This window comes from Amphiprion ocellaris, chromosome 3, assembly GCF_022539595.1.
Source record: "Amphiprion ocellaris isolate individual 3 ecotype Okinawa chromosome 3, ASM2253959v1, whole genome shotgun sequence".
Taxonomy (NCBI): Eukaryota; Metazoa; Chordata; class Actinopteri; family Pomacentridae; genus Amphiprion; species Amphiprion ocellaris.
The window spans coordinates 10,045,680-10,067,282 of record NC_072768.1 but is presented as its reverse complement, the minus strand read 5'-3'; the positions used below and the strand labels follow the sequence as shown (position 1 = coordinate 10,067,282).

General features: G+C 41.2%; 1 protein-coding gene across 11 annotated transcripts in view; it reads right to left on the bottom strand.

Annotated features, from left to right (window-relative positions):
- mef2aa (myocyte enhancer factor 2aa) overlaps window positions 1–21,603 on the bottom strand; it is a 61,286-nt gene that overhangs the window by 17,841 nt on the left and 21,842 nt on the right. For all 11 annotated transcript variants that reach the window (XM_055008937.1, XM_055008939.1, XM_023264708.3 and 8 more), the window contains one exon: window positions 14,940–15,143. In XM_055008937.1, the coding sequence (XP_054864912.1) occupies window positions 14,940–15,143 (204 nt within the window). The remainder of the gene's footprint in view (window positions 1–14,939; window positions 15,144–21,603) is intronic.

The following is a 21,603-nucleotide window of genomic DNA, read 5'->3' as shown; positions in this document are numbered from 1 at the left end:
ACAACACTTCTGGGATAAAACTGAAAACTCACACCATATCCTCTTCAGAACTGTTCGCTAAAGCTAAATATTGTCCCGCTTCCTTGTCATCCTTGTTTCTCCTTTTTTGTCCTCCCCTTTGCTTCCACCCCCGTCTGATCTTCCTTCTCTTTGGGTGTTTACATTTCTTATAATATTTCAGTTGTCATAAGAGACTATTTGGAAGAAAACCCTGCATAAGACAATCCAACACAAAGCACATTCAGTCTGCAATTCAGGATGGTTGTCACTTTGGGGATCTTATCAAAGTTAATGCATGTGGGGAATAAAATGGATTATCAAATGTGGTTGAATATGCTCATTTGAGCATGAAATTGAGCAATTATTATAAAAGCAAAGAGCTCATAAGTACATTGGGTGGTGTATTGTGCAGTCATAAAAGGCCTATTTTAACTTTAGGGGGGAAAAGGTGTCATATAGCTAAACAAATAAATTCAACACTGTGCTCTTTTGCTCACTTTCATACAGGCTGTTCTCTGCTCCTCATTACAGCTCTGAATCGCAGTGTTAACAAGTCCTGCTGACAGCATGTGACAGCTTGTGATATTGAGGCAGTGTACATCAAAATATGATTTATGTGTGGCTCTCAAGACTCCTCTATCGGGCTGCTGCAGGTCCACAGCAGCACCCTGCCCCGTCTGTGGGCTGCCTCGGAGGACTCGTGTCTACAGGAAGGTCACTGACTCCTGTGGATGAAGGGGTCAAAGTGTGAGCCAGAGGAGAGGAACCTACACACACTAATGAGACCTTGCTCTCTGTTTCTGGTCTTCATCACCCGGCAAAGTGGAAAATGAGTGTGTCTGTGTATGTGTGTTTGTGACTGAAAGAGAGAAAAAAGAGAGAAACAGAAACTATACGAGTAGGAGTGTGTGGTGCATATGTGCAATGTCTGTAAGTTGTGTGTGTGTGCATGTGTGTGTGTGTGTGTGGCGGGGGAGCAGGGGTATTTCTACAGCTGCTACATCCTTTGACAGCGATGTGACAGTACGTTTAGGTCTGAGCAGACAATGCGGCTAACCCTGCGCTGTTCACCACAACCTCAGTGTAAGTCACATTTCCTAAAACCATGGCTGTACCATGGTCTTATGAAAGTCCCTGCATATTGCCATTGCTCATTAAAACCAGATGACGCTAAAGCCCTAACTGCTCATTCCATCCATATGTATTCACAAAGATACATTTTTTTTGAGGGATGTACATCTTGAGCCACAAAAACAATGGTATTCTGCAATGTGCAGACAGAACTGTGGCTCTGAGCACAGCTGAGATAGAAATAAGGAAGTACAGAAAAGCACCCACATCTCTCCAAACATAAGTGTCTGCAATGCCCAGAGGGAAGCAAGAGAGAAAAGTCCTCTGGATAATGAATGACCAGCACTGTACCACAGATGCATTACTGTTTGGTGTGGTACAGAGCGGAGGCATTCTTCTCATTCTAAGAAAACGCCTTGCTGGTTCATTTCCTGTTTACTGAACGAAGCCTCTTTAGTTAGGGTCCTGAAAGGCCTGTGTTTACTGGGGTTAAACTATGCACTTTCTCCACCAGTGAGCCAAAGATCTGATCTCAACCTGCAAATTTAAATCCCAACCTGCTCATTACGGGAATATCTTGGTCGGACTGGTCGGGCACAGCTGTGCAAGATGGGCAGGGCGGCTCTACTTTCACAACAAGCTTGGCCAGCCTTCAGTACACCACACCCACTGGCCTGAGCCATTTAGGGAGGGGTTGCAGCAGCACAGTGGGTGAGCAGGAACCAAATAGCAGCAGTCAAGGGCAGACATGCTCTGTGATACATGACTTGAGTCATCCAATGCATATCATCTTCAAAAAATATGCAATGAGGGTGCTGCGCATGCACAACATGTGGTATGCAAGAGTTAATCATCTCTGTGGCTTTCTAATGAACATAATACTAAAGACATTCTTCTTTTAAATGACTTGGCATGTTTTGGGTGCCCTACAGACGCTGCCCACAGCTCTCAGTAAATGGATCACTAAATCAGCACATGGCCAAACAGGTGCCCCTCTTTCAAACACCTGTCAAGACCTGGCTCCCCATGCTGGCCAATCAGAGGCAGCCCCACAGAGACATGGCCATAGCAGGGACCGCATGTAGCCCTGAAGGCCACCCAGCCCCAGATCAGCTTCGTTCTTACATGTCACTGCTCCACACTGTTCCAGACGCTGCAGTGGTCTGAACTGGAAAAAGGAAAAATAACTGCACAATCGGGAAAAAGGCAGTTTTCTTTTTTCCCCATTACAAATACTTTGATAAAAGCAGCCTTAAAATGCCTCTCAAATGTCGAATCAAACTGTGGGTTTTTTACTTAGGAAAGTATAGTTGGCTGGAAGTGAATACAGCAAAAGCTGGGATTTTCACTAGCATGGCTCATGAAAGATATGGGTTGTTTGCTGCGGGAGAGAGTCACAAAGAATATAGACAAGGGAACTTGTGTAATCTATTCACAGGGCCCTCAGAGGCTCACAAAGATGAGTGGGACCAAGGCCAGCTGCTATTTTCTCACAGCAGTCCAAACCTGTATTGATAGAAATTTGGCTCTTCAAAATAAAAAGACTCTGAGTGGCTGACGACAAACCCACTGCACACTATTGTTTGTGCGTTCATATGTGTGTGCCTGTCATCTTGCTTATGTGATACCTGAACTTCTCTTTAAAAAAGTATTTTCCATTGCAGGAGGCCTTGAAGCTTCCTTGAACCGAAGAAAACATCTATCTGCCATCTCCATCTGAGCCCTGACTATTAACCTAGTTGTTGCCATGGGAAACATTCAGCACAGTAATTGCCTCTTCATGTTTGCAGTATGTGTTCAGTGCAGGAGGCTATAGAGCACTGGAAGGTAACCTTGCATTCTACTTAAATTTCATGAGAAATATTATTTTTTGTAATTCTGCGCAATGAGATGCCCTGGTAGTTAAATACTCAAATAAATACTGAAATTTTTTTGTGCGTCATCAGATGTTGTCATTTTTACATCATTGTGCTCAATTTTGGACCTTAGCTTTACTTTTAAGCACTATATTCACAATCCACGGGTTAAAAATAAAACTGCAACCATTGCATAAGCCACCTACATCACCTGTTTCTTGAGAAGTACTTTCAGTGAAATGGGCACACGCAATTTAGTCCACTGCTGTGAGTCTTGGAAAACCATTTCATTCTGATGTTCTCCCTCTGCTGTGTCAATAGAGTTTTCTTCTGCATATAACTTATTCATGTACTGTACGCTACTGTACATGAATAGAAGGCAGGGTGAAAGGAGGAAGATAGTGGTTAGGTATAAAAGCTGAACTTTAAAATTGTGCGGCGGGAGGAGAGGGATGGCTGAAAGGAGGGCATGAAGAGGCTGTTTCTGTATTCTATTCCATTGTGCCCGAATTACAGCAAAAGGCTATACTTAAAGTAGCTTCCACTATTTGCAGGACACCATCAAACCTGTGACTGGCGCACCACAGCGCTGATACAGGCCCCTCCATGGCAAAGACAGCTTGTAGTGTAATAAACTGGAGCATGTCATGAATGTTTAATCCACGTAGCGCCTGTTCCAGCCTCCCTTAAAGTACACACTGGCTATATTTTAACTGGTTTGCTGTGCAGCGGCCTTCCCTCACCTCATTTCAGCCGGGTTCCCTGCCCCTCTCGCCCTGCAGTGCTGTGAATTAGCCCTTGTGCCCGCCGCTGCACTAAGCAAGGTACCGTGCTAATCCTCATGACATCACCATTGTGTCCGGGCCGTTCCATCTAATGTGCTTATCAAAGGGATTCTTTGAGTGTGAACGCACAAGGAAATCAGCATGGGGAGGTGGCTGATAGGAAGGCTTTTATCTGCTAAGGAATATTTCTGTTCTTATATAACATCTTAAGAGACTTTCACTACCATCATGTTCCCTTTCCCCTGTGGTGCTGTAGTCCTCACTTGAGGGGAATAAAAGCCTCTTTAGGTTTGGTCTTTAGGAGCTGTATGCCACCGTCCAGCACTATGTTACTGTATTGTAGGAGTCTTTTTTTCTGTTTTCCACCACATACTGTGAGTTGGGAGTGTGGGGGCTGTCAGATCAGGACACCTCTGTAATTCCCAGACATATCTTGTTTAATCTCATGACCATTACACATTACAGAGTGGACTGATATCAGGATATGATGCTGGATTCATGTCCTTCCTTCAGCACACTCCATTGTCTAGTTACTCAGTGGGCAGGAAGCTGGAGCAGCAGGAGGAGGGTGGGCGAGCTCTCAACTTAACTGTCTGCGTTACATTTTGATATTGTTCTCTTGCAGCTGTTGGTAAAACAACATACATGATGAGATTCAATCCCACCTGACGCGACTGCGACAATGAAAGACCCCAATGAATAGGACCTAAAGTCAGTGGGCCATAAATCCAAAGTGGCAGTGACAGATGTGTATCAGAAACTCGTCATATTTTTAAATGTATACAAATGATTACCTGCATTAGGATGACTAGATTCTCAATTTAATATAGCCCATTGATTTTACTGAATAAGGAGTAATTGCTGTGCAGTGAGCGGTCCCTTCAGAGCTTTCTGCTCTGAGACTGGTGAATGACTGATATGACAAAGCTATTAGCTGCCACAGTCAGACAGAACAGTCTCAATCAGAGGACTGCTTATTTTCAGTACAGACAGGAGGGAATTAAACTACAAATTGAGGATAAAGACAAACCAATGTCATCATTATCTACAGATTAAAAAGAATGGGGACAGACACTCTGTTCCCACTTCACGTAAAGAAAAGGTGGCACCTATTAAAAACTGATAAAACATTAACATACAGATTATTGGAAATCCTTCTAGCCATTTCGCTCTCTGTCTTTCCGTCTTCCTTTCTCTCTGGTCATTGAGTGGATCATTAGCTGTCAGGGCCATTGAAACCATACCCCCTACCCTGAACTCCCATTCCTGCTCGCCTCTAAAATATTCATAAGGACAATTAGGAGTTCCGATAAGGCGAATACGGAGGGCTGGGGGGCGTGCGGCAGATAGGGCAGGATGTGCCAGCAGGACGTCTGTTCTGCAACATTCTATACCCAGACCACAGACCTGTCCTCATCAATCTGAGACACAGCAGCCTCCCTCTTTGCCCCCAGTCAGGACAGGCAGCCGGGGGAAGGTGGCACGGTGCCAGCTAACCCCTAGCCGCTCTCCCCCACCGCCACCACCGCCACACATCCCAGCAGGCTTTGCTCTGTCCTCGCCCCTGGGCAGGAGGGGTTGGCCGCACAGCACGCACAGTGGGAGGAGGGGGGCACAAGGGCAAGCTGACTGTTGCACGATCTAACTCACAGAAGCCGTTGTGCACGAAAGCGAGCCTCATTTCGGCCATGCAGCAAGGTCACTGACAAACACGGAGGGTGGGCTCGTGGCTTGTGGTTCTAATAATTTTTTAGCATAACTAGTATTACTGGTACTATGCAACTAGATCAAACCAAATTAGGTCAATGCGATGTATGACCTATTTCTTGTACCAGTTTATGACAGGTATGTGGTTCGAGCCCAATTTGAGGCCTATCATGCATGTTTACATGGCAAGCAACATGTTGGTTCTGCACAGTCAAATCCTGTTGGCACTAGCTTTACAAGAGTAATTAGTTAACAAGATAATGCAAAAAAAGAAAAAAGTTACTTTTTCTCTACTTGGAAATGACTGAATAGTCTGCATGTACACAAAATATATCTGGGGACACACAAATCAAAAGTGATTTCTTGAGTTTTACGTTTGCCTGACTGACTAACTGCAGTCATTTTAAAAGAAACAAGCATATTTACAGAAAGATTAACCAATGCTAACTTGCTTTAATGCTTGATGTACAGGAAAATCTATGTCTGTACAAATCAGTTCAAACACTGTGTACCCTTTACTCCGTTTCTTAGTAGTTAATCTTACAAACTACTGTTGAAGAACACACAAACATTTTTCAAAAAAAGGTTTCGAACAGGAATTGAAAACAAAACCAGTCTTCATGTAACAGCGCAATTTGGTATTTAGCTTGAAACACAACTAAAACATCCATTATTAGTTTATCCAGCTCCATTATGAATAAACTGAAGTGCTCTTAGTTCCAAATTTTGAGATTGAGCTTATCTAATTTTAAACCAGTGGGTATTAGCTCATTAGTGTCATTGGAATCTAGTGATAAGAGGAAGGTACCATGGTCTGTGGTCTTTGTTGTTGTGTCTTTTTTCATTATAGGCTCTCTAAGAGACCCTCAGTTTGAAATGAGACATATGCAACGTAGTTGAGCGGGTGGAAAAAAGCTCTGACGTCAATGAAGCATGACATGTGCCAAAAGCAAAAATCTCTTAGCAGTAACCTGGTAACAAGCATCACACACACACACACACACACACACACACACACACACACACAGAGCAGAGACATAATAAAACAATGAGATGTGCTACATGATGGGTTTGAAACACACAGAAAACCAGAAGTTGATGATGGAGTTAAGCCATTCAGCAATTCAAAAGAAACTCCTTGTGTAACCCTCGAAGACTAAATCCCACATTAAGAGCTTGGATGCTAGTTATGGCCAGTTTAATTCCAATAATCAAACTACATTTTCACACTTTATTAATTAAAGGCTATTATTCTGCCATCAGGTAACTATTACTGAGTTCAAAATCTGCTCCATAGCAAAGGAAGTTATTCTATAGCGATATAATCACGTGAACATTACCACAACTCTTTCATTACACTCAGAAAACTACAAAAGAAGACTGGTGACCTTTTTCACTAAAAGCCCAGAGGAAAAGGAGTCCTTGTCCTATAAAAAGGGGCACTTTGAAACCCAGCATGTTGCTCGCAACAGAACCATTAATACTGTTCGCTGTGGCAAGAGACGACTTTTCAGAAAACTCCATGAGATAGCAACGTGAAGATGTGAGGCCATATGCCCAGATGAGTGAATAACAAATTAAATAAAGGACCATTTAGACAACCATGTACCACATTTAGTATTTCTGTACTGTACACGTAAGATTGACGGAGGCTATACAAACTACACCATGTAACATACCCAGAGGTATTCCAGTGGTCAAAGATAACTCTTCTCTCTGGTTTTACTCTAACGTTTGTGAGTTCTTATTTATTTTTATCTTGTCCCACTGCACTAGTCTGAAAATAGATGCCGGTGCTGTATGAACAGTCAGTGTGTTTATTTTGACAAGCGGCACAAGTTACCAGTAGAGCTGACCCAGCCTGAAACACTGACCCGAAGGTTAAGTCGCCACTCTCAGGTACACAAAACACTGCGCTCTTTGCTCACAGTAAAAAAGAAGGACCTCCTGTTCACATGTTGTGTTTGCATGTGCGCCAAATGAAGAGGCAGTCACACGATTTCAAAAACACCAATTAATGGCTGTCTATGCGGCTACATTATCATCCTCTCCAGAGAAAACAGATTGAGTGACAGGTTTCAGATGTATGTAGCAACATACAAATAACACTGAAACGACACAGTAATGCTGAATTCTTACTGTGAATATCCATTAATTAAAAACAAAAGGTCCACAACATATAAATATCTTATTTAAGGTAATCTCTGGTACTGTATGTGACCTACAGTTATTAAAAGTATAAAAAAAATTATTTTAATATCCCTCCAATAAATCATAGGAGCCCAAAAGTGCACATATTTTTCTGTAATATTAAAAATGGGCTGGCTGAAAATTTCACATATATTGAAAAGCCCTGGAAAATCAACATCAACCCAATAAATCTATGTCAACAGCAATGGCATTTGATTTAGCTTAAAAGGGATATCTCATCATTGCTGCTGCGAGCTCCGTGGCGACACTCCAAAAAGGATGATGATGGCGCAGTCGCGGAGAAAGACTGAGGTAGAAAGATACTGATGGGGAGCTGGAGGTGGATATGATGCTTTACAGAGACCTGACAATGAAATCATTTAACCTACCTATTAAAAAGCTTGACTCAATACCATCCACAATGGAGGACAACAAACCTTTGCTTATTTTGCCTCTTTTCAGTCAAAACAAAAATTCCACATAACCCAAAGCTTTTCACTTTGACATCATATAAATAATAAATGGAATCTGCAAATTGTTTTGTTCAATTTAGCCCCTTTGTGCTGCTGTTCTGGGATACTGTAAACACACCAGAAAACGACAGACAATGAAATTATACACGTATCATCCAGGCAGACATCACGAAAGCATGCTGTAATCTATGCTAACATACTTGCTATTTTAAATTTTTAAAAATGGCAACTTGCTTGTTTTGAGGAAAAGGAAGAAATAAAACAGTGACCAACATCAGCAGAATCTCTGAAGACACAAACCACTAACAAAAACTAATTAAAAAAAGAGTTGGCTGGATAACTTGATCAAAAAATATGAAAAAAAAAAAGGAAAGATAGCGGTCTAAATGTGCTTAGTATTGTGTCAATGTAATCATCTTATTTGGCATTTTGTGAAACAGACAAATGCATATTTTATAAATGCATATAGATTTGAGCATTTGCTGTTTGTTCTTCTGAGGTCAGTGATTACTGAAGATAATACAAAGAGCCGGTGACACAGTAGAGAACTGAGCATTGCAGTTGATTTACAACTACAGGTCAAAAGTCAAAGAAGGAAGAGAAAAACTAAACTCAGATGAACTTTTTCAAGTTTACAAACACATTTTTATGGTTATTCACTTAACATAATGACAAACAGACTTGTTTAATTTTGCCCATTTACATAAACAGTCATATGCTCCTTCAATCGAACACGTAATGAGTTTGGTCTTTCCAGAGAAAAATACGCATTTGGACAGGAAGTGATGTTGCTTCTGGCAACAACGTCAGTTTCTTCAGAACAAACAGACAAATATAGAAAATTACATTAGAAGGACACGAAAGCAGCAGAGATAAAGACAAAATGCAACAAAAAACAAAAAAGATTAGTGTCTGCAGACATGAAACGTGCAAAACAAATTTTAGAAATGCATGAAACTTCATTAAGACTTCTCTAATGGGACTAACTATATAGTAGTCTCTGTAATCATAACTAACAACAACAAATATTAAGTCTCTAAACACCAAAACCTGCCATAGGGTTTGAAAGGCACGTTGTCTTAAAAACACAACCACTAAAATAAATAATCATGGAAATTCATTTTTTTATGATTTATGGCATTATAACTTTGTTATACTGCTTGAAAAAAATAAGCCATTTGAGTTTCCTCTTATTCTAGCCATGGCTGTGCTGTTTCTATAGAGATGTAGGACTATATTACATGAAAAATGAGCCCTCCAGTGAATAAAAACATGCTAGGAGCAATGAAATGCCCAGATACTTCTTGGAATTCAGAGGGTTAATGTATGGACACAACTCACTTAATACCAGATGCATAATAGTTAGCACAAACACTGCCTTTTTGAAAAAAAAAAAACTGTAGCAACTTCATTGTAAACTAATACTACATTTTGGATGCAAAAATCTATGTATTTGAATTAGAAGCCTGCAAAAGACCGCATACCAGCAAACAACATAGCTAAGATTTAGCAATAATTTGTCCAAGTAGCTAAATATCTAAAGCAGTGACTACTCTTTAAGTGTAATAAATTACACAGTTCAACTACTGTACTATAACTTTTCTGATACTAGTTTATCTGTTTTCCTAACTCGGCAGCCACACACAGTTCCTACATTATGTAAGTAAAAGGCCCTAAAACAGGGCTGAAATTGATTTTGTTTGTATAACTTTAAGATATTTAAAACTATATATATGTTTAAATTGTATTTGCATAAAAATAGCATTTAAATAAAAGCTAATCTTTACTTACAGTCTCACTGGTGTGTTCAAATTTTAATGTCTGAAGTAACTCTGCTTTTGACGTATTTTTGGAGGGCACTACACACCATGTATTACTTTCAGCTCTTTTCCAAAGCATGATGAAGTTTTAAGTTGTATTTATTTTATTAACGTACACAGCAATACAAAAAGGTTTGAAAGATAATTTGTAAAGAATATGGCACGATATCTATGCAATTACTAAAGAACATTATGTGACATTACATGCATTCTCAGCAGTAATGTCCATGAATTATAATTCACAAGATACACAGTAAACTGTCTGAAACTAATAGTAATGTATGGTACAATTATAAATACACACTGAGGATAATCTGCCTCTAGTACTTGGAGTGGTTTAACCAGCGTGCTTTGATATTCAAGGATTTGTGCATACTGTTAAAACCAACACAAATAAGCTGCACACCACAATATCCTAGACAGACTTCAGAGTTGACTGAGTACTGATCTATTAAATATTTGTGAGGCTGAAGCACTTTTCTCTCACAAATAAAACAAATTTGATCAGATATTCTTCTGATGAAGAGTGAGAAAAATTTTAAATGCAAACTACATTTTCATTCATGTAAAGATGACAGGAATGCCAATACACAAGACAAATGAAGTAAGCCGGAGCCACAGCCTGTCGGAAATATTAACCACTGACTTTGTAATCACATTTGTTTAAGTAACATCAAAAACTTTTCATTCGTAATCTGAGAAACTGATGTGATCTCTCTGATCAGCTCTTTCAGGTGCCAAACTGAAAATGCTTATCTTCGTAAGAAAAGTAAAAAGTTGTTCAATAGTAATATTTGTGCTTTTTGGATTATACTTATCGCTGACATTTCTTAAGAAATGTGTGCCTTCTTTGAGTAAAATGCAATCCTACCATTCTTCTGGTCTTATAATACAATAAAAAAAGCAATCTGATTCATTGAGTGCAGGTTTTGGACAGTTTTCTGCTTATTTTTTCCTTTCATCTCTCTTCCTAACCACCCCCTGGCCATTTCCCCAGCCTCCATTTCCAATGAGCCACCAGCAGGAGGATAATTGATCAATCATGCTAATTGAAGAGTCTGGACAGCTAGACCACCATAGCAGATGTGCCAATTTGCATTCATTAAGATAGAAATGAGCCTTAATCACTGCTCAGCCTTTGATTGACGAACATAAATATCCCCTGTCTGAAACTCCTGGTGCCCATTCACTCCAAAGCTTTCTCAAGGATTCATACCATAACTGGTGATAACATTTATTTTTCTTTGAGCTATGAGTCAGTTGACGTACACTTCTGAGGCACAGTGTTTCATTTAATGCACTGACTGTCGCCATCATTTAGCGAAATAAGAAGCAGAATGTGGTGACAAACTGAACCTTTAGTTGAGATGATTGTGTACATAGCTTTTGTCACTGTAAACTCTACAAATGGCAGGAAAAAAAGGCTTGATTCAGGTGAAAACACTGGGCCTGACATTCAATAATGGTCAGCATTTACATATCTTATTAATACAGTTGATAGCGATCATGAAATAAAGCCTAATAGAAATGACCTGATAATGTGATGCACATTTCCTCTCACTGTGGTGGTCTCGTGAGACGTGGACTGCTCCTTCATAAACCAGCAAGGGAACTGTCTGGTTTTTTCCCCAAGTCACTATAACAATGGCCAACCGTCTTTATTATGAGTAAAGATAAGCAGAATTTCCCTATGAATGATCTCTGGGCGTTTTCCTCGCACAAATCATCAGAGTGAAAGACACAAAAAGGAGCAGTGAAAAGCCTTTTTTTGCATATACAGTAGCACAGTTCAGTTATTTACATTGCTATTTGACTAGGGTTGCATTCCTAAATTGGTTTAAAGCTCATTCACAACCTTGATTTTATAAGATTATGGTGAAGTGTTGGCTTAATGCTGGTTCTGTGTGTCTGCAAATCAGATTAATACTAATCTATACTGTATACCTTTATTGTATTGAATTGCTCAAAAGGGGGACAGACAGATGGCAAATGATGCCTGTGAAGTTAGTATCTGATTTCAAGGTTTCTAGTTGAGAAACAGGGATCTTTCTGTGTGCAGGGGAACAGTGTGAGGTTATAGCGGAGCACGAGTAAAATCTCATTAGCTCCACAGGCGGAGAGGGAAGTAAGACTAAATATTATTAGATTAATCTAATGACAAACAGCAGCATTTTCATTTGTGGTATAAACAGAATTCAATAAGAAATACAACAGGAACAGCACCATAGAACCTTCAGTCATGAATGGTCTGCTCAGTTCACAACTATATTAAATAGCACATTTATTTCCAAAGAGAAATGACTGTATGTCGATGATAATTTGGAAAAAGCTCACACACAGTGGAAGAGATGAGCTGAGATGTTCTGATCTCTTACAGAAGAATACAGAAACATGCAAATGCGAGGCTAAAAAGATTATTTTTTTTATTGAGAGTAAGAGCAATTTCTGACTTAAGTAAATACAGGCCCCTGAGATCCATGATTTTCTTAGTAAATAAAAACTATTAACATCATCCTTAAGTTCATTTAGATTTGGATAAAAAATAAGAAACATTTGTTGGACACACACAAGTGAATGGATAACGCTGAGCTTTTGTACAACAGCTCACCTGTCACCTGGTGTGTTGGTAAGGTTAACACATGCAGACATGCACAAACTCACAACAACACACACACACACACACACACACACACACACACACACACACACACACACACACACACACACACACACACACACACACACACACACACACAGGCCTACTGCTCTGCCTTGGACTGCGAGCCAAGTTTGAGACAAAGTCCATAGCCCTCCACTGGGTTATCAAACTGTGGCCAAGGCATGCATCCATCTGTGGAAAACATGGAGACTGTTCTCCCACACTGCACAGCTCAGCCTTTATCTACAGATGGTACTACTGAGCAGGAATGTGACCTTTGATTTAGTTTCTCACACAAAAAAGGGCTTACCAATGAAAAGTGGGAGAGGATTTTTGTTGCCTCCCAAACTGGACAAATGAGCACATGGTTGTTTGCATGGCAAAGATTTGTTTAACGCAATTTAAAAATTTAGATAAGTGTCCAGTGTAAGTGTCTTCATGTGAGGCCCATTTCACTAGATGCGCGAGGGGAGGGGTGAATTCCTACCATTACTACAAATGCATCAGCTACTTTAAGTGGTGTATGAGGATCTGTGCAGCTGCAGAGAAGCCTCTCACCAACAGACACAGTCAGAAACAACAGTTGAGATTAGGATTTCGCTTAAAATAAAACCGAATTATAGACTCTGTAGATTATCAGCCGCCTCCGATATGCAGCTCGGTGGCTAAGTGAATGGTGTGATTGTGCGGTGATGTTGTGAAGTGTACTGGGTTGGTTACTTCAGCTCTGCTTCACTTCTGAACCTTGACCACATAGCTAGCAGGCAGAGGGGGATTTGTTCATATTTGCAAAGATGCTGGCCGAGTGAGCTGGGACAACAGTGGCTTGTTCTCGCCTTTTGTACAGCAGGGCAGCTTCCTTGAGAGCAGCCAGCAGTACTAAATGGGAAATCAGCATGGGACCACTGGTGCAACATTATGCACAATGTACATTCCAATTACACCATGCTGTTCGCATTAACATACATCAGCAGAACGCAAAGTTATGTGATATAACAGCCTGAGGCCTGACCCAAATGAACGGCGGTGAACAACCCCATGACTCTGAGTGCAGGGTGTTGTGTTTGCAGAAAGGCTCGTTTAAAAAGACAGCTTCCAGAGTCACAGCAAAAACAAATTTGTGGTCACTGTTATGTAAGGAATGTGTCCATGTATTTTTTATGCAGGTGAGCCCCTGCTCTGCTCTGAGGGCCCCTGATGGAGGAGTGACTGCATGAGTCTACTTGATGCCAGAACACTCTTCTGCAGCTCTGCCAAGCAGGTAATTCACAAGCAGTAGCAGCATAAATAAAAGATAATGGGCCACAGCTGATTCCTTTATGCTGCATGTAATTTCCCTAATTCGTCCAAGTGAAAGTCTTTTCAAAGCTAGGATTCTTGATATTTTTTATCCAGTCTCACCCATCTTAAACTCTCGATGTCTCTTAATTGTGCAGCAGTAATAAAAATGCTGTATATCTTAGTGGGGAGGTGGCAGTAAAAACAGAGGATGCAGGAGTTTGCATGGTCTAACGTAAAGTGTCTCACTGCAGAAAATGATAATCTCAGTGTATTTAAAATAATAGCAATAAAGATTAATGGGCAACTTCATACTGGGTGTCATGATTCCATCAATAGGCATTAACGTATATTGTGTGCGCTTTCATTTAGTCAGCATGAAGATACCGGCCTCTTAAAGCAGATCTTGAATAAGCAGAGAAACCACATGTGCCATTGCAAGATGTTTGGAACAGGATGCATCCCTAATCATTCTCATTTACTTTGGCTTTTACACTTCTGGCTGACAATTTTGTATGCTGGCATAACAAGTGGCTTACTCTTCCGCTAGTCGCTGGGCATGCAGGAGCTGCCAGGAAACCCAAGTGCTTGTTGAGTTTTATAGCGCTGTATGGAATGTACTAAACACTGTATTTTCACTGAGAAATACTGCAGCTATGGCCAAGCTAACAGTGTGTACTGAAGAGTAGCCACAGAACTGTGCCCTACAGGTACAATATATAGGGAAATAAGGTCAGCGATGGTGGTTTGCAGCTACTGCATGCATGCATGTGTAGAGATAGGTTTTCCACGTCAGTTGATGGGCACAAGAGAGGCTGAACTTATCAGGGAGTGCAGACCTCCTGTGCCCTATCTGAATGGGGACTAGAAGGAAACTGTTACTTGTTCCTGACTCTGGTAAGTTACTGCTGCAGCATTTACAAAACTGTTGTCGCAGAATGAATATATTTTATAGTCTGATTCCAATTTATTAAGTCTAAATCTCATAAATCTGAACACGTGTTTTCTCCTCATAAAGAAGACAAACTGCAGTGAGGTAAAAAAAGTCGCAGTATGAAAGAGGTTGTCCATCACAAAACTAGAAAGCAGCGTTCACTCACCTCTACAATGTCAGAGTTGGTTCTGCTCTCGTGGGGCTCGTTGTACTCTGTGTATTTCAGCAACACTTTGTCCATGTCTGTGCTGGCGTACTGGAACAGTTTGTTAGAGCTGTTGAAAATGATGAGGGCTATCTCACAGTCACATAGTACGCTCAGCTCATAGGCCTTTTTCATCAAGCCAAACTTCCTCTTTGTGAAGGTAACCTGAGGACACACACACACACAGAGAAACAAAAACCATCCATTTCAAACGGAGTCAAGTGAACAACACTGAAATTTCTACATCTACATGCAATCTGAACAAGTGCAAATGTAAATTTTAGCATTTGTATTGCAGTGACAAGCAGCAGTCCATGTAAATTGTGCAATCATCAGTATGCACATCTTTTTAATTTGAAAAATTACCAATACTATTACAAGCAAAATACCTACATTCCTGCAAGGTGGGGTTCATTTTAAGTATGCTATGTACTGTAACTGTCATCAATGGTCTATACTGTACAGTAAAATAGATGGGATTTAAGCAAAGTACCTCAAAATCGCACTTAAGTCGGTGCTTGAATGGAAATTTAACAACACCAACAATGCTGCTGTACACAAGGTGACAGATAACAAGATCAATCCTCCTTTAGAATGATTGCAATAACATAGTGCATGTCTGAAATGTCTAGTTATCAGGCCAGAGGTCAGGGTTAGAGGCACGAGTCAGTGAGCTGAGTCAGAGCTTTGGCAACAACAGGGGTCCATACATTACCGTAGCCCCTGACTCCATATACGGAAAGCTATCTCTGTAGTGCAGCATAAGCCTTGTAATATGAGCCCTCAGATGGGACTTCAGGTCATACATCACTCCAATGGTAACGCAACCCTCTCTGCAAAGTGACTTTCTGTCCTGTGTCTCTGCAGCTCTGTCTCTGTGGTTGCCTCAGACCCATTCACATATGTCATTATGTTACACCGCCTCTTTACAGTAAGCTACACTCATTTCTCAAGCTAAAAACATTATTCATGAGGAGGGAGTATAGAAACACGGTTGTTTTCTCCCTTGGTTGTGCAATGGCTGTTTTCTTTTAAATGAGCTTTAAAATTGTATTTTTGAAATCAGATTTATGCTCTGCATTAGTGCATGTCAAATATGTATTATACAACGTGGCCTGCGAACGTGCAAGTAAAAGCTGTGCTTAGAGCTACAGAGGAGTGTATGGGTCTGTATTCTCCATCAGTTTCACTGACCTACTAAGAGAGGAGTTGAGCAGATGAGCTGGCTTTGTTCAACTTTAATTGGTCACAGCTTGCGGCTATACCCTCATTTTAACTGGTATAATGCAGTATAATCCTATGTGTTGCATAGTGTATGTGTAACCACTCAGGCAGTGGGGTCACTCCAACTGTGATAAATGAATTTCAAATCTTTCACACTACAGGTAATTACACAGGGCCATTATTCCTGCTCTAGACATAGAGGAGCCTGTCCTCGTGTCATTTTATATTCAATGCACCAATGTTAGCTGAGCTCATACGGCAAATTCTACATGACATTTCTTGAAATGACAAGGTTTAAAAAACAGGAGAAGCTGAATCAAATAACATGTTTTCTTACAAAATGTAGTCACACAAAGCTTTTGAGGAAGTCTGGGTGAACAGAAAAGCCATTATGCATTTCATTCTGATTTTCTCTCGTCAGACCACAGCCTTGATGAGGGGATATGCTTGTGACTCGGTTTCTTTCTACCCAGTTAGCCCACTCCTACTTCTTTCTACTTGACACTAGTCTCCCCTGACTGAACACCAGAGCTCCCTTATTCACCTACATATTTGTTTGTTTACCTAACGAACTGGAAAGCTGGGACTGTCATGTGGGAAAACGATTAACAAATTGTGTGCTCTTTAGCAGATGAATGTGGCTGTTAAGCCATGGAGATGTCACCTTTCAGCAGGAAGCCCAGGATGAGACGCTGAGCGAGGACTTTGTTCCACCTGGATGCATGGCAGAGTGCTGAGTGCAGGGCTGCTGACCCAGGCACCGCTTCATTTCAACCTCAGCAGTCGCCCTGAGACTTGGTCTCTGCCCCAGCCACAGACACAGAACCTCGACAAAAGCCAGCTTCTGCTCACTCTACTAAAGGTGACATCAATAATACTCTTCTGTACTTACAAAGTCAGATATTTTGTGACAATTTTGTGTGCTATTTTTCTCCTTTTATTTTGATATCTAAGAAGTCTGGCTTAATTTGATAAGTTGTGACATAAAAAACCTCGGAGCACAAAGACCAACATTCACAAATATAACCTCTATCCACCCTCATCTGGTCTGGGGTGACTGGTGCGACAGTGGAAAACCACAGACATCCTTGAGGTCAAGTGGGAGGTTCACTGGCAAAGCTTTCCTATGGTTCACCAAGTCAAAGACACCCACAAAGACACTCAGTGTGGTTTTAAAAATTTGAGCCGCTCCTATAGTAAGATGTGGTGCACATGTAGTCTAGCTCCCTGACTAATTCATGTAATTCACAGTGACAGGATTAGCCTCCGTATTGTAAAGCTCTGCCACACACTATACCAGTGCATCTTATAGCTGCTCTGAAAAATCAAATGTCAGGGCAAAAGAGAAGGGAGGCCATGTTTCCAGTGCACTGGAGCGATGCCAACTTTCTCTGCTTTTGATAAGGTCATTATAACAGCTCACACAATAACCAACAGATCAGTCACTACACCAGCATATCAGCTAAACTGTGGAAGGCTGAAAAACTCCCTGACCTTTAAAAAAGCTCTCACAATGTCAAGATGAGGTAGCAATTCCACTCTCAATTTACACTTTCTGCATTTCTTTTCAAGTTCCCCACCCACCACAACTTACAGAGCTGTAATGGTGCTCAGTAATTTAGCTCTTATATGCATATTTTTAAATAGTTGGTATGGATTTTACATGTTTGCAGTCTGACAAGGCTTCTAATGAGTATTTCTGTAAAAGTACACCTTTTTGTATCAGTCAAAATTTAAAAGTGGTCCTGCAGCAGAGAAACGTGTGCTCTCTTTTCCTAAGCGACACTGTAGATCCAGCCTATTTGCCTAAATAAAAGTGGCCACTGATGGGAAATTTAGTTTTCTGCAAATGACAAAATTATACCACAAGGGAAATTATATTTAAAAAATCTCATAAACAGCAACAAGCAAATTCAACCTCCAGAGAAACTTGGCTCACTGCTTATGGTTATCTCTTTTATATAAAATAATGAAAGAGCAAGCTGGGTTGGTAAAATGCAATGCAAAGTTAACTGGAATGTTGTTATATGATAACTGGGTGTGTCAAATGCAACCTTATATCTATGCGTAAAACTGCCCAGTGTGTCCTGAGATAAACGCATCGCACTGTTTTCATCCTCAACTAGACGGACCACACCACAGAAAACTGTGCAGCATATCACAGCATATGCTACAACGAAAACCCCACACACACATTCACACAGAGCTGATGTGTCAATCAAAGGGTCTATCAATGTCTGTCCTCGGGCAGAGGTGCCAAGATGACAAACAAGACATCTGGGACTGAGAGTGCAGCTGTGACTGGGGCATGGCAGGAGATGCCTGAGTCACTAACACCTTCAGAGGGGTGAGGAGCTAGCGGCCTTATTAGAACCTCATGTCACCTCTGACGGCCCCCATGGCAGACATGAGAGCTGGCTTGAGAGACAGTGAGGTCTGGCACCAGCTGGCAGAGTGACCCGGGCCCTGTGGCTGCTGCCCTGGCTCCGCAGTGGCAGAGTGTGCGGGCTTGGGAGACAAGCCAGGGCCACCGCGACTGTCTGCCTGGATCAGCTCTCTCTGGGAGAGAGGACAGCCCCAGGATCCCCATGTGGACAACTGAGGGCGTAAAGGCCTCACCCAGCGGGTGGGATTGACCTTGAAACCTACAGTAGCCGTGACTGATCCTGTTTAGTGGAGAGGATGACATGCTGGTTAACAAAACGTAAAAAGGTTTCCTGGAAATATCTCTAATCAATAACAACAACGATCCAGTTTAAGGATAATTTACCTGTTTAAATCACTGGAAAGTGTAACTGAGACAGTATGCTGCATTGATTAAGTTGTCGATTAAAAATTTGCAGCAACTAAAAGTGAGCATTTTGTAAGAATTAACCCCTTGACGTCTATTGTTGCGAATTCACAACATACACTTTCATTCAGACTGCAGCCGAGATAGCGTATCCATTCCCCTAATGTTTGTGCATATTCAATACGAACCTCAGAACCTTTTGCAAGCACTGGTTTCTGGTAGGACCGGTCAGAGTGGGACCTAATTATTATATATCTGTTATTATTATTATTATTATATATCTATGTATCTATGTTCTATGTGTAATAGATAAATTAAAAATCTCCACTTATTTTAGCATCAGCTGGAAAGCAAAACACACACAAAAAAAATGTTTTTTATGTAATTGTAAATAAATTCAGGCATCAAAGGGTTAATTGATTATCTTACATGCAGGAGGATTGGAATTAGCATATTTTTAGTTTCTTTATGGACTTTTACAAACACAGTAATCAACGCTGAAATCAATCATTCATTACAGCCCCACTTTTTTGAAGTACAAGTTCTCTGTAACACTCAGATTCATGCTTTGCTGCTTCAGCACAGTTTTACTGAACTCACATATCGTGAACAGTGATAATATATGCACTGGCTGTCACATTGAACCGTTCCCCTCTGTTCTCACCATTGTCTATCAACAAACTCTTTACCTGTCAAAAAATAATGATGACCACTCAGAACTTCAGGAATGAGTGAAAGCTGAAAAATGGGAGGTATGCGCTGTGTTGCTCCCTGGAGAGTAAGTAAGAGAGGAGAAAGCTACTCTGTGCCTACAGGCATCTGACGTGCCAGAGCAAAATCCAAAATGAGCCACAGCAAGGGCAGGCAACCCTCCACCCAGCAGCAAAATCATCAAACTTTTAATGACTTGGACAATTACCCCCAGTGAGCCTGCTTAATGGCATCCAGAGGACGTCAGCAGACACTGCTCACTAGGCTTCAGCAACACCTACACTAACTTACTAGACTGCTGTGTACCCTCGCTTCTCTCGCCTTCCCCTGTAAAGCCAGACAATGACAGCTGCTCTGGGAAGTAGGTGAAAGACCCTGAATATGCTCAATGGGTGCCACTGCTACAGCTGTTATTTTGCACAAACCATGAGTTCCAAACCTCCAAAGTCAGAAAGCACAACAGTCTTCTCTTCTTGGAGGCCAAATTTTACTGGTCTGTCTCTGTCCACTGGAAGAAAGTGGAATGAGGAAAAATGTATGCATGCTTGGATCATTGCATGATGTATCCCACTGTGTTTTAAAGGATAGTAATTGCTGTGAATGTAGTAAATGAGGAGAATAATGCACACTGAACAATTGCCTGGTTGTTATCTAGCATTCACATTTGCGGTCAGCGAAGTCACTCTGACTGATGACTGCCGCTGTGATGTAGGACCATCACTTATGCAGAGCATCACACAGGAACTGGCTCTTTGCAGTCTTCTAGTATGCATGACAGGACCTCCGCTGCCTTCATGTCACCATCTGCACACCTCTGCAGGGCCACACGGCAGAAAGACACTTTTCTGTGAACAACAAGCTGCACAATAATGCTACTTGCACATGATGTATGCAACAGTGGTACAATATTTTTATTATCTTATCTCGCTTGTCATATTTGCGCAATACACTTCTTTACAACGTAAATATAAATATATCAGCTAAGTTCACTGCCTGCACTTCACTCTGCACTCAAGGCCTGATAGATTGTGCAATTACAGACCTTTTTAGCCTGTGCCACGCTTTGCGTTATAAATCTTGAAAGGTTAACAGCCCTCCTAAAACACTTGCAGTGATAATGCAAGGGAGCCCCTGTCGTCCCCACACAACATCCTGTACAGCAATACTATCTAATTAGCAAGAGTGTGGAAGGCTAATAGCAGAGTGACGTAGACAAAGATTCAAATTTTCTCCCGACAATGGGGACCATATGCTAATGGCTATTCCCTCTTGGTTAGGAGCATGCCCTGGGGAGATGGCACTGTGTGCTTCATGGCCAACGGGAAAAAAAAGAGACCAAGATACACACACATACATCACTTTATACCAAAGCTTTATTTTAGCACAGCAGCCTATTGTCACAGCAGATTCTCTGCTGAGCCAGCTAAAACCAACTAAAAGCAAACTGCAAATGCCTGCGCTCTGCTGATAAATATTCTCACAAATTATACAGTGAGACATTTAAAACCTGATCCAAACACTAGACTTTGGGAGACACATTAATTATAAGCAATGTCTCTCTCTGCAGCCTCCACTTTTCGCAGAAACAATAGAGCAAAATTTCTCCACTCACTCCTTTAATATATGCATTGTAAAGAATGGATCATCTGAAGAGTTGCTCACCTAGCGATCAGATGACAGCCTGTTTTCATGTAAATTTCTCTCTTTCCATCTCACAGGTCACTGCCTACAGTGTAGATACCACCACTGAGCCAGGAGTGATTCCTCTCCTGCCCCCCTATTTGGATCCCACCCAGAGCCAGGTGTTATACTGATAATTGGCCCACACTGTGGATTTTTGTATTGCACTTGACTGAACCGCTACCCTCACATTAACAGACAGTACCAATTGGCTATTAC